General features: G+C 50.1%; 2 protein-coding genes across 4 annotated transcripts in view; both read left to right on the top strand.

Annotated features, from left to right (window-relative positions):
• Nucleotides 1-11,888, top strand: part of LOC111139744 (zinc finger protein 543-like) — a 352,717-nt gene that overhangs the window by 329,936 nt on the left and 10,893 nt on the right. The gene's annotated exons all lie outside the window — the stretch shown is intronic.
• LOC111139728 (aurora kinase C) lies at nt 3,713-7,125 on the top strand. 3 transcript variants are annotated; one of them, XM_022492087.1, is made up of 7 exons: nt 3,713-3,773; nt 3,852-3,888; nt 4,083-4,274; nt 4,599-4,737; nt 5,469-5,617; nt 6,606-6,780; nt 6,955-7,125. In XM_022492087.1, the coding sequence occupies exons 1-7, from the start codon at nt 3,713-3,715 to the stop codon at nt 7,123-7,125; spliced, it is 924 nt and encodes a 307-aa protein (XP_022347795.1). The 3 variants fall into 3 exon arrangements, with proteins under 3 accessions (XP_022347795.1, XP_022347794.1, XP_022347796.1); XM_022492086.1 differs by having other exon boundaries at nt 3,713-3,888; XM_022492088.1 differs by lacking the exons at nt 3,713-3,773; nt 3,852-3,888; nt 4,599-4,737 and having other exon boundaries at nt 4,100-4,130; nt 5,467-5,617.

Genomic DNA, 11,888 nt, shown 5'->3' on the forward strand with positions numbered 1-11,888 from the left:
TCTGGTCAGCTGTTCGCACTTTGTGATAACCCACCTCCCCTGTCACTGCCTTCATTTATATCCTCATCCTCACCCATCTGGAAAACAGCCTAACAGGTCTTCCCTTTTCTTGCCCCTCCTGTAGTTTAATCTCCACACAATATCCAGATTGATCTTCTAATTCATGACTCAGGTTACGTTGCCACTCAGTTCAACACCTCCCTCCCAGGATGGTTATGTTTCACAGCGTACTAAGTATATATTTTTGACTTTCTGCGGTCCTGCATGTGGGGCCTGCTGACGGGAGACGCTGCTCCTCCCTGGACTAGGTAACAACTTTTCCAGGACCTCACTTTTCATTTGCAAACCAACCACCTTTCTGGCTCCTAAACTCCAGGAGGCAGCATTCCTCTGCCCTAAAACACCGGGGACAGGGACCAGACAGGGAGTGGGACATGTATGCTCCAACTGTGCAAACAAGTCAATCCTAAACTGATGACCTGTCTTACCTTGCCTTTCCTGCTAAAAACACAGTCTGTGTGCTGGGCCGTGCTTTCTCCATCACAGCTGCGGCCCCCTGACCCTGCTGCTGCGTCCCCATACCACCTGTAAGGTGTGCCTTACAGAATGGACAGACATGAGCTGGAGGCAAGGGTGGTGAAAGGTTACACGCTAGAAGCCCGAGGTCACAACAACCTTGACTGGCTTCCAACACCCCAGGGCTGACAGACAAGGAGTCACAGGTGCAGAACCTGTGCTCTCCTCTTCCCCTCTGGCACCAGGTGACCCTAGGGTCATTATAATGCACTGGCATTGTGGTTTTGTCTCCCCTATGGGGGAAGGTGCAAGGAGGGTTCTGGTACAAATCTTGTAGGATCAAAAACTCGCCCTCCCAACCAGTAGGAGTCGTCCCCCAAATGATTGGAAGTAGCCTCCATTAGAGATTACTCCCTCCATGAGCCCTGACCCCCACTTATTTAAAAAGAAAAGATCCCTGAGGCAGTTGTCACCTCTGGGCCAGCCTTCTCTCCCACTTTGACAGCGTACTGTCTGTAATAAACTGTTTTGTGCTTGCTACCATCCTGGCCGGCTGGCTGAGAGTGGATCCCCATGGAAATCCTCCATGGGGAATCCCGGAACTGAGGGCTCTGTTCATACACTGCAGGATCTCCCATTGGTAGGATTCCCTGACTCACTTGTAGGGATCTGTAAGCATAAACTTCTTCCTGACAATCATTTTCAGGTCCACTGCGTTACCATATCTGATTAAACAAATAACAGGTGCATTTTAGAACACATTCTGGAGCACACTGCAACCTCCTTACGAAGGCTGACAAGGTTCTACGCAATTTATCTCCATTTACCTAACTCGTCTCGTCCTGCTTGAATCCCTGCAGTTGCTGTAGACATGCTAGCCGCCATTTTTTTCTTTTTGGACAAAATGGACTTTATTTTTTTTTATTATGTTAGTTACCATACAGTACATCACTAGTGTTTGCTGTAGTGTTCCATGATTCATTGTTTGCGTGTAACACCCGGTGCTCCCTGCACTATGCGCCCTCCTTAACACTAGCCCTCTTGCTTTCCCTCAGGGACCCAGTGCTCTCCCAACCCCGAAATGTCTTTCTCAGAAGACTTGGGAGCTCTCTCTGAAATGCTGACATCAAAGGAGATAGCATCCCTCTGTCCCAGTTTCTGTGGGAAGGTGGAGGCCTAACTCTAGGCCCCCATGGGGTATATGGACACTGGATCTCTCATAAGATCAATCATTCCTGCAACTCTGCCATTGAGAAACGGTCATCACCTTGAACTGTTGCTTTGCTCCAAAGGATTTTGTTCAAAACAATCATCCAAACTTCTTCCTCCTCCGTAAAATAACTTCTTTGTTGGCTCTGCCTATGGTTTTACCATAGCTTGTGTGTCTCTAATTGCAGTTCTATGCTATTTCCAAATAAACCCATTTTTGCTGCTAAGGTAACTTGTATTTTTAAGGTTAACACTACCATCTACCCTCAGGTAATGAGACGTTTGTTTTCCCTTATAGAAAGCCAAGGTTGCAGCAGATAGCCAGCCCAATTACTAGGTAAATTTAGGATGAATTGTGTAACAATTGGTGCTGTCATGTTTTCTTACATGAGGACTAATGACCGTCTACGCTGAAAATATGTAATGAGAAAGCTAGTATCTGCTTGGTTATATGAAAGGGTGTCTTTCTGACTTTGCCATCTCTTAGCGATTATCTGTGATAAGGCATCCCATTCTGGTTTAAGGCTTACTCAGTAATAAACATTTTTATTTCTCCACTACCTTTGCAGAGAGATTTTCTGGGTTAGGAGAAGATTTTTTTCTTTTTCAGTTCTATTTCTCCAACAATTTATATTGTTACCTATCTAAAAGAATTCCATTTAAAAGCATCTGGAACTTCTGTATTTGCCAAATAGACATGTGGATTGATTTTACTATTTGAGACTCCAGATGCAAACTGATGACAGGGTCTATGAAAATAAAAGGAAATTTCGCTAAAATGGAGTCAGGAGTCCTCGCGGGAAGCTCTCACATACTGCCTAGGGATGTCAATCACAGATCCCAACAGCATAATCCTCCATAGGAAAGAATAATCTATAACAGGCCCCAAGGAGAAAAGATGTACATTGCTTTTCCTGCAAGAAACTAACCACCCCTGTAACTCAAGCAATGGGAAACCGTCTTTTCTTAACTGTTGCTTTTCTCCAACAGACTTTCCTTCAAAACAACTGCTCCCAAATTCCCTTCTCCGCAAATTGTGTTCCTCTCCTGTTTGAGGGACTAGCCTATGGTTTTTGCTGTAGATTCCTGTCCCTAATTGTAATTCTCTATTATTTCCAAATAAACCTGTTTTTTTGGCTGGTAAAAATTTTTTTGCTGGTCCAACAAATACATGAGGCAAGAGTTGACTAGGCTGTGTGTCACCACGCCGAGTGGGCCTGCAGGCCTAGGGGAGGCTGCAGGGGTTGTGGGGTGGAGTGGGGAGGCCAAGAGCTGCAGGACAATGGGGGAGGAGGCCGAAATTGCAGGGAGCATGATGAAGGAGGGCCCTGGGGAGTGGCCCAAACCCGGCACGACCTTCAAGCGCGGGCGGTGCAGTGGGGCGCGCATGTGGTTTGCGGGCTTCACACGGGAACCCCGGCCGCTTCCCGCGGCTGGCGTCTCTTCATTCCCACGTGCCCCGGGTCAGTTCATTACTGGACTCGCGCTCTCGTGCATTTCTGTAGGTATTCATTTATGGAGACCCGTGAGCATCATACACTCTGGGCTGCCCTCTGTTCGTCCCCCCTTTTCCAAGGTGTTCTCTGTCCCCGACGCCCCAGCTCCCGGTGTCCCACCGGACCCTGCCCTGCGCACGCGCCCGCCATTTCCATCTCTCCTAGTGGGCACGCTGCCTCCGCGCTCAGAAGCCTCGACCAATGGGAAGCTCCCAGGAGCCTCCGCGCTCGGAAGCTTTAACCAATCAGGCTCAGCCAATGGGGGGCACTAGGATAAAGGGCCTCGCGCTGGCGGGCGGGGAGTTCGTCGGTGTCGGCGGGTCCCAGGCTGCAAGGCGCGCGGCTTTCCCTGCGAGTGTGTGTGCGGCTCTGCGTCTGAGGAGCGGCGCCTGCACGCTGCGGGCCTTCGCCGCCCTTCAGGACGTTTCCGGTGGGCTGAGGAAGGCGTCCGGTCACCGTCGTCTCCTCTCGGGAGCCGACCAGACGCCGTGATGAGTTCGAACCGAGCTGAGCCCGCGGGGAAGCAGAAGAGGACCCGGGACCGCAGGAAACGTCGCGAAGGGCTGGTGTCTGCGGCCGGGGGCGGACGCAGCGCAGGAGGAAGGGCCGACCGCTCTCCGTCCCCCGTCGCTGCAGCGGGCCGCGTGGAGCTCAGTGGCACGCCCGTGTGAGTGTCAGCGGCGCGGTCGCTGCAGGGGGACGGGAGTGGCGCGACAAGCGACGAGCAAGCCGCGCGAGTTTAGTGGTGGCTCGTGGACCGGATGAGGACGGGCAGGGGCCGCGGTGGGGTCCAGGGAAGGAGGAGTCCTCGACTGCCCTCCACCTCCCTCCCATAAGGCTCTTTTCTTCCTTTCCTCGCAGGCGGCGCTTCGCAGTGGATGACTTTGAAATCGGGCGTCCTCTGGGCAAGGGGAAATTTGGGAATGTGTACCTGGCTCGGCTCAAGGAAAGCCATTTTATCGTGGCCCTGAAAGTCCTCTTCAAGTCCCAGATCGAAAAGGAAGGACTGGAGCCCCAGCTGCGCAGGGAAATTGAAATCCAGGCGCACCTGCAGTGAGGCCCCGCTGCAGGAAAATCCGGCACCGGCTTCTCATTCTGTGTTCTCTTCCATCTTTGGCATCTGGGCCCGGCAGTCCCCCCAAACCACCCTCCAATAGGCCCCTCGAGGATTTTTTTCTGCAGTTCATTGCGCTCACACCGTGTCATCCTCCCTGTTTCAGGCACCCAGATCCTGCTGCTTGCTCCTGTCCTCTCTCGCACTCAGGAATATGCTTTGTTCTGGTCCCAGCACAACTTGCCCCTTGTGTGACCAGTCACTTGTGATAGCATCAGGAGTTGGGCCTTATGAGTCTAACCCTTACTCTTTCCCTTCTCCAGACACCCCAATATCCTGCGCCTCTACAACTATTTCCATGATGCCCGCCGCGTGTACCTGATTCTAGAATATGCTCCAAGGGGTGAGCTCTACAAGGAGCTGCAGAAGAGCCACACGTTAGACGAACAGCGCACAGTGACGGTGAGGCAGGGTTCTGGGGGCTCTTGGGCCCATGAGTTTACTATGGACTGGTTGGGAGGGGCGGTCACTGCTTTTGGCTGTCATTATTGTCCACGTTCTTCTTTTTTCTTTGTTTCAAATTCTGTACCTTTTATGTAATGACATATACAGCCCATAACTTCACAGTGGATGCCCTAATCACTCCAGGATATTAGTAATCAGGGTAAGCAAGACCGTCTGACTCTGCTACCTTATGCAGAGAAGCATGTTAAAAGCCTAGGAAGGGGTTCCCTGGGTAAGTGAGTGAACTGGCTTAGAAATAGGAAGCAAGAGATTTCTAGAGTGTTCCAGATGGGGGATCAGAGCAACAGTCAAACCAGCAGAAGTGCTGGGTCAGCTGGCTGATGGAATGATCTTGTAGCTTTCCTCCTGCTTTTGTATCATTTTTGCAGGCCTCAGGTCCTGTGGGAGATTATATATTTAGCTCAGCACAGGGCTGGTGTCCAGCTACTTGCTGTTCTAGGGCAAAGGGGAGGTTCTGTCACCTCAGCATCCATCCTATAAGACCACATAAAACGGGGAGAGGAATCCCTCCCCCACCAAGAATTGTGGTGCCGTTAAGGAAGTAACGGGGTCAGTAAGCATGAAACAAAGATTCCACTACAACTATAACTGCATGGGGAGTATTTTGTCTTGTATGAAGTGAGGGGGGGAGGCTTCATTTCCAAACAGCTCTTTCTTTGCTCACTCAGATAATGGAGGAAGTGGCAGATGCTCTGATCTACTGCCACGAAAAAAAGGTGATCCACAGGGATATTAAGCCAGAGAACCTACTGCTGGGGCTCAGGGGTGAGGTGAAGATTGCAGACTTTGGCTGGTCTGTGCACACCCCATCTCTGAGGTAGGTCTGGTGGTGGTGGTATGGGCCACTTAGGAATGATCCAATTTAATTCATGCTGTGTGTAAGACCCAAATGCAAGATGCAAACTTGCTTTTGTATTTGAGTATTGCTTTTTTCAAATGCATATATTTAATGTGCAATTGTAGACAAAGAATGTAGCTCGACCTTACCTTTTATCTTTTGATCTCTGGTAACATGTGACTTTCCCAGTAAGTACCCATGTAGGTAAGATTCATTGCTCTATAACTCCCGGAATTTTAATTGGTCCTTCTTTTTTTTTTTTTTTTAATATTTTATTTATTTATTTGATAGAGATCACAAGTAGGCAGAGAGGCAGGCAGAGAGAGAGGGAAGAAGCAGGCTCCCCGCCGAGCAGAGAGCCCGATGTGGGGCTCGATCCCAGGACCCTGAGATCTTGACCTGAGCAGAAGGCAGAGGCTTTAACCCACTGAGCCACCCAGGCGCCCCTAATTGGTCCTTCTTGATGCACTGTCTCTTTGTTCAAAATCTCTGTTGATGCCCAACATATCTGAAAACATCTTGGATTATGAGCTACATAACCGTATAACTACATGAATAATTCCAAAATACAGAATTGGTGGGTCCCAGTATTGGCCGTCCCTAAACCTTGATCCTTATTAAAACTTAGTGTTTCCATGGGGCGCCTGGGTGGCTTGGTGGGTTGAGCCTCTGCCTTCGGCTCGGGTCATGATCTCGGGGTCCTGGGATCGAGCCCCACATCGGGCTCTCTGCTCAGCGGGGAGCCTGCTTCCTCCTCTCTCTCTGCCTGCCTCTCTGCCTACTTGTGATCTCTGTCTGTCAAATAAATAAATAAAATCTTAAAAAAAACTTAGTGTTTCCAAACTCCCATGCTCAGGAGGGGACTTCTTGGACTTTTGAGGGTCTCCCTTCTCACTGGAATCTAGAAAAGGAGGGTTACCCTTGTTCTGGGCCTCTGCACAGTGCTCCCTTCCCTGGTGTCCTCTAGGAGAAAGACAGCGTGTGGGACTCTGGACTACTTGCCCCCCGAAATTATTGAAAGGAGAACATATAATGAGAAAGTAGATCTGTGGAGCATTGGAGTGCTGTGTTATGAGCTGCTGGTGGGAAGTCCACCCTTTGAGAGTCCTTCCCATATTGAGACATACCAACGCATCCTCAAGGTAAGATGGCTACACTCTGGGCATTCATTTGGGAGCCAGGCCTGCAGAGCCTGTGGTGCACGCAAAGATTGTCTAGTAAGATCCAGAACGGTGCTTTCAAGGGTCTTAAGCAATGGAAAAAACACACAGCACAGAAATTAATGATGTTCTCTTTTTCTCCTCTGGCGTCATCAGGTCGATGTAAGGTTTCCCCCATCATTACCTTTGGGGGCCCAGGACTTGATCTCCAGGCTTCTCAGGTACCAGCCTTCGGAGCGGCTTCCCTTAGCCCAGATCCTGGAGCACCCCTGGGTCCGGGCCCACTCTCAGAGGGTGTTGCCTCCATCCATTCAGATGGCTTCTTGAGCCCTATGTGCACCTGTTTCATTGTGGTTGCCCAGAAAGCTCTCCTGGGTCTACTATTTTATCAGTCTTTTGTTGGTTTTAGATTCACAATTTTAATTAATAAAACTTGAATCATTTTGTAGCAGTTCTTTATAGTTATTTGAGTTGGTGTGTGACTGGGTAGAATCTTTATTTCTTGTAGAAGCTCTTTCCCATGAGAGCCTCCCAAGATGATGTCCCCTCTGGGCTAGGATGGTGACTCAACCACTCACCTTAAAAACTAGTTACTGGGGCGCCTGGGTGGCTCAGTGGGTTAAAGCCTCTGCCTTCGGCCCAGGTCATGATCCCAGAGTCCTGGGATCGAGCCCCGCATTGGGCTCTCTGCTCAGCGGGGAGCCTGCTTCCTCCCCTTTCTGCCTGCCTCTCTGCCTACTTGTGGTCTCTGTCTATCAAATAAATAAATAAATAAAATCTTAAAAAAAGAAAAGAAAACTAGTTACTGCCTTGTGCAGATAACCACTCTGGTGGTGTACAACCTACCCCCTCTCACGTTTGCTTCTAGACTCCGTGTACTATTCCCCATGTTCTCATGAGTATGCCATTTGTAAGCCAGGACTGATCAGCCCAGAGGCCTACCCTCTTCATACTCACCTCCAGCGTGCTACCATCTCTGAGACAAGAAGTTTCACTGTACATCAGTGCCGCTCAATTCTCAATGAATTCACTAGCACCTATGTCGTGTGTCATATTCTGATTGCACCAAGTAAATCATGCCTAATAATAAATGTAACATCACATCTGAAAAGACCTCCTCCAACTTGCAACAATTTAGGGAACTCTTCCAGCTTTTCCCTGTATCCTGTTACAGCCTCCTGTGTCAGCTACTCCCTCCATCCATAAGTTGACTGCACCAGAATAAACACAGTTGGGAGCTTAAGCATGTTCTCTGCTCATCGCAGTCATTGTTTTCACCGCTGTGTCTCCTGACTTAAAAATACTTTATATGAAGTACATATCACTCCCTTCACTATATTCTACATGGGTTCCTCAATATGAAATGTCGAGCACATGCAGGACCATGTCTCTGCATGTGACCAGACCCACTAAGTAAACAGAAGTAACTCAGCCACTCCAACTCGCAGACAGCCTCACTACCGCAGATCTGTCATCTAAATGCTCCAGGACATTAGTTCACGGTTTTTCATCTGTACCTCCAGTGCCCATATTTCTGTGCTTTCTAGCTTTGTCTTGTCAGTGCTCTCAAATCAGTGTTTCAATTAAACACCTGGAAATTCCTAATAAACTCACTGGTTTGTACATAGGAACCCTGCAAGACTATTCAGTACTGGTGCTAGATAAACACATCACTGGGCACATATTTGGGGAGGTAGATTAAGCAGAGAAAAGTCAATGAGGGCTTCCACATTGACTACGAGGTGACATGTGTATAAATGGTGAAAACTCTCAGACATGCTCTACAGTAGGGATTTCAAAGTCTCCAATAGCTACATAGTTTTTCTCACCACTTACTCTGGACATTCTGCCACCCAGGACACAGAATATAAAAATCTTAACTTTGGTACCTGATGTACACCCTACCCTCAAACCATTTAATTTAATGGTGTCAGCCACATGTGAAAAGAAGAATGCCTTTTCCAATTTGGTCAAATTACTATGCCCAATGATGGATCACACTGTTCCTTGTGTGTTAATTAAGCCACACTTCTCCACAACCTCCTTTTATAAAAAGCATCTTCTTCTAGGAAATCAACTGCATCTTAATCCTTGATTCAGTCATTATGCTCTTCTCTACCTTGAAAATTTTTTTAGATTTTATTTATATTCCAACTAACATACAGTGTAATATTAGTTTCAGGTGTACAATATAGTGATTCAACACTTTCATACATAACACAATGCTCATCAGAAGTGCACTCCTGGGCACCTGGGTGGTTCAGTTGTTTGAGCGGCTGCCTTCCGCTCAGGCCATGATCCTGGAGTCCTGGGATTGAGTTCCACAGTGGTCTCCCTGCTCAGCCAAGGGCTGCTTCTCCCTCTGACTTTCCCCCCTTTCATGCTCTCTCTCTCTCATTCTCTCTCTCTCGCAAATAAATAAATAAAATCTTTTCTTTTTTAAAGTGCACTTGTTCATCCTCATCACCTACTGAACCTCTCCCCCACCCACCTCTCCTCTGGCAACCATCAGTTTGTTCTTTATAGTTAATAGCGTTTCTTAGTTTTCCTCTTTTTTTTCCCTCCGTGATCATTTGTTTTGGTTCTTAAATCCCACATCTGAGTGAAATCATACGGTATTTGTCTTTCTCTGACTTATTTTGCTTCGGATAATACACTCTAGCTCCATCCATGTCGTTATAAATGGCACCGTTTCATTCCTTCTCGTGGCTGAGTAATAGTCCATAAACTTAAATCTCTTGATATCTCTGCACACAGTTTCCATTCTTCACGACCCTATGTCTTCTCAACTCATTCCAAGTGAGGCGTTATTCTCTCACTCTCATAGTCATGAGAAGAAAACTATATAAGTCCTTGATGGCGACATGTAAGATTTTGCTTAATATAACTCTGAAAAGAATGTTAGCTTCTAACACGGTTTTGTGGGTTTCTCATTTGCACCCCCTCAGCGCCGGGCTGGCTCCAGTTTCGCCCCGGTCCGTTCCCGTCTCCACCTATTCTCGCCCTCGCGGAGACTCGAGGCGGCGGCGGCGACCAACCACTCCCGCACTCCGCGTCCGCGCACGACCCCTCCGCCGGCGCTCAGACGCAGGGCGAGGGGCCGCGTGGGACAGACACTCCGCAGCGCCGGGCTCCAGCCTGGGGTCACGCGCGGCCTCCCCAGCTCCGGGGCTCGCACGCCGCTCCTCCGGCTCCCGGGCCCGATCCGCGCGTCAAGGCGCCGCAGCGCGTGGCGCTGGCCCACAGGAGGCCCCTCAGAGGGGCCGCGTCGGAGGGGGCTTCTGGCGTCCTGGCCCCGACGGTGCCGTCACAGCTGGAGCATCCGTCTCCCGTCCAGGGGCATCTCCCGGAGGTGAGGCGCACGGGGGACGTCACCAGCCGACCCAAGGGCCTGGTGACCACGAGTCCTGATCGCGGGCGGAGGTCCCCGCCGCCGAGCCTCGCCTTCCCCGGGCGGGACAGGGACGGCCTCGCCTTTCCTCCTCTGTCCCCTCGCGTTGTGTTCGCCGTGAAGATGGGGGTGTGACGACGAGCTCTGGGTCTGGTAAGTCTTTTAGGACAAGGAGGACCCGCTCCGGAACACGTTCTTCCGGGGCGCGTTTGTAGAGCCCAAACTACACTGCCCAGAAGGCTGTGCACTGGCGTCCGCTCCCGTGGCGGCGGGGTTTCCGGGTTCCTGGTCCTACGTCATTCGTGTGCGACGGTTCCGTCCACGCCAGCTGTGGGGAGGGCGTCGCTGTTCTGTGGCCGCCTCCAGTGAAGCTCTTCCAAGAAGAGCAGAGAGACGGCTACCGCTCAGCCCCGCGCCTTTGAAGGAGCCGTGAGCCACCCGACGCCCGGGGAGTGGGAAAGTCAGCCGCGGTCACACCTCCCGGGTCAGGGGAGAGGTGGCAGTCGGCCGAGCCGGCGGGACCCGCCTGCGTCGCTGCCGGTCCCGGCCCCGCTCCGTGCACAGGGTCCCATGATGGCGGCGGCGTGGATGGACCCTGCGCGGGTGAGTGGACGATGTATGGGGCATTGCTGCCTCGCTGCTGCGGAGAGGGCTCCTGGGCAGCCTGGAGCGAGGCGGTACTCGGTTTCTCTTTGATGTGTGTGTGTCAGACGAGTGGAGAAGGTTGTCACTTTCTTCATCTCCAGTCTTAGAGTGCACGGACAGGGACTGAATGTGCAGATGGCCCGACAATGGACACACCGTATTTAAAAGTGACACTGACCCCAGACGTGCAGCTCCTGCCCAGGAATCGAATCCCTCCTCTACCCTTAGCAACCTGGGAACCAGTCCGTTCTGTCATTCTTGGCCGGAAGCCCGATTCCTAGCCCTGAGTGACACCCAGGAAGCTAGACCATGACTTCTCTAAGACTCGGCCCCAGATAGCCAAGATTTGATTAATAACTGATCCTCGCTAATCCTTCCCCAATTTCCAGCTCAAGACGGATGGGAAAAATGCATATCTGTACCCCTAAACAATCACATACGATGCTAGGGGAGTGCATGTCAGAGAGTTTCCATAATTTAGACATATATCATTTGGTTGTCAATGTGGAGGCCCTAGTTGACTTTTCTGTGTTTATCTAAATGGCCAAGATGTGCCTGGTGATGTGAGTTTATCCAGCACCAGAGCTGAGTAATACTGCAGGGTTCCTATGTATGAACCAATTAATTAGGAATGTCCAGGTGTTTAATTGAAATATTAATTCGAGAGCACTGATAGAGGGGACAAAGCTGCAATGCACAGAGATGTGGGTACTGAAAGTGCACATGAAAAACCATGAACCAGTGGCTTGGAGCATTTAAATGACAGATGTGCAGTAGTGGGGCTGTCCATCAGGGAGTGGAGTAGCTGAGTTCTTTATATTTAACTTGTGTGTAGGATGTGGTCCTGCACATGTTGGATATTTAACATTGAGGAAACTAGAAAATGGTGGAGTAACGTTAACAAGGCAAACTCCTTATGAAGTGTTTTCAAGTCAACACTCGAACAACTAGACAACACTGGTGGAAACTCAAGATGACTTAAGACCTGGGGACTTGTAGTCTAGTTACCCAGGATGCGAAGCCCTCAGCATGGGGCAGGCAGCTAGCAGGACCG

This window comes from Enhydra lutris, unplaced genomic scaffold (assembly GCF_002288905.1).
Source record: "Enhydra lutris kenyoni isolate GAN:26980312 unplaced genomic scaffold, ASM228890v2 scaffoldscaffold114, whole genome shotgun sequence".
Lineage (NCBI taxonomy): Eukaryota > Metazoa > Chordata > Mammalia > Carnivora > Mustelidae > Enhydra > Enhydra lutris.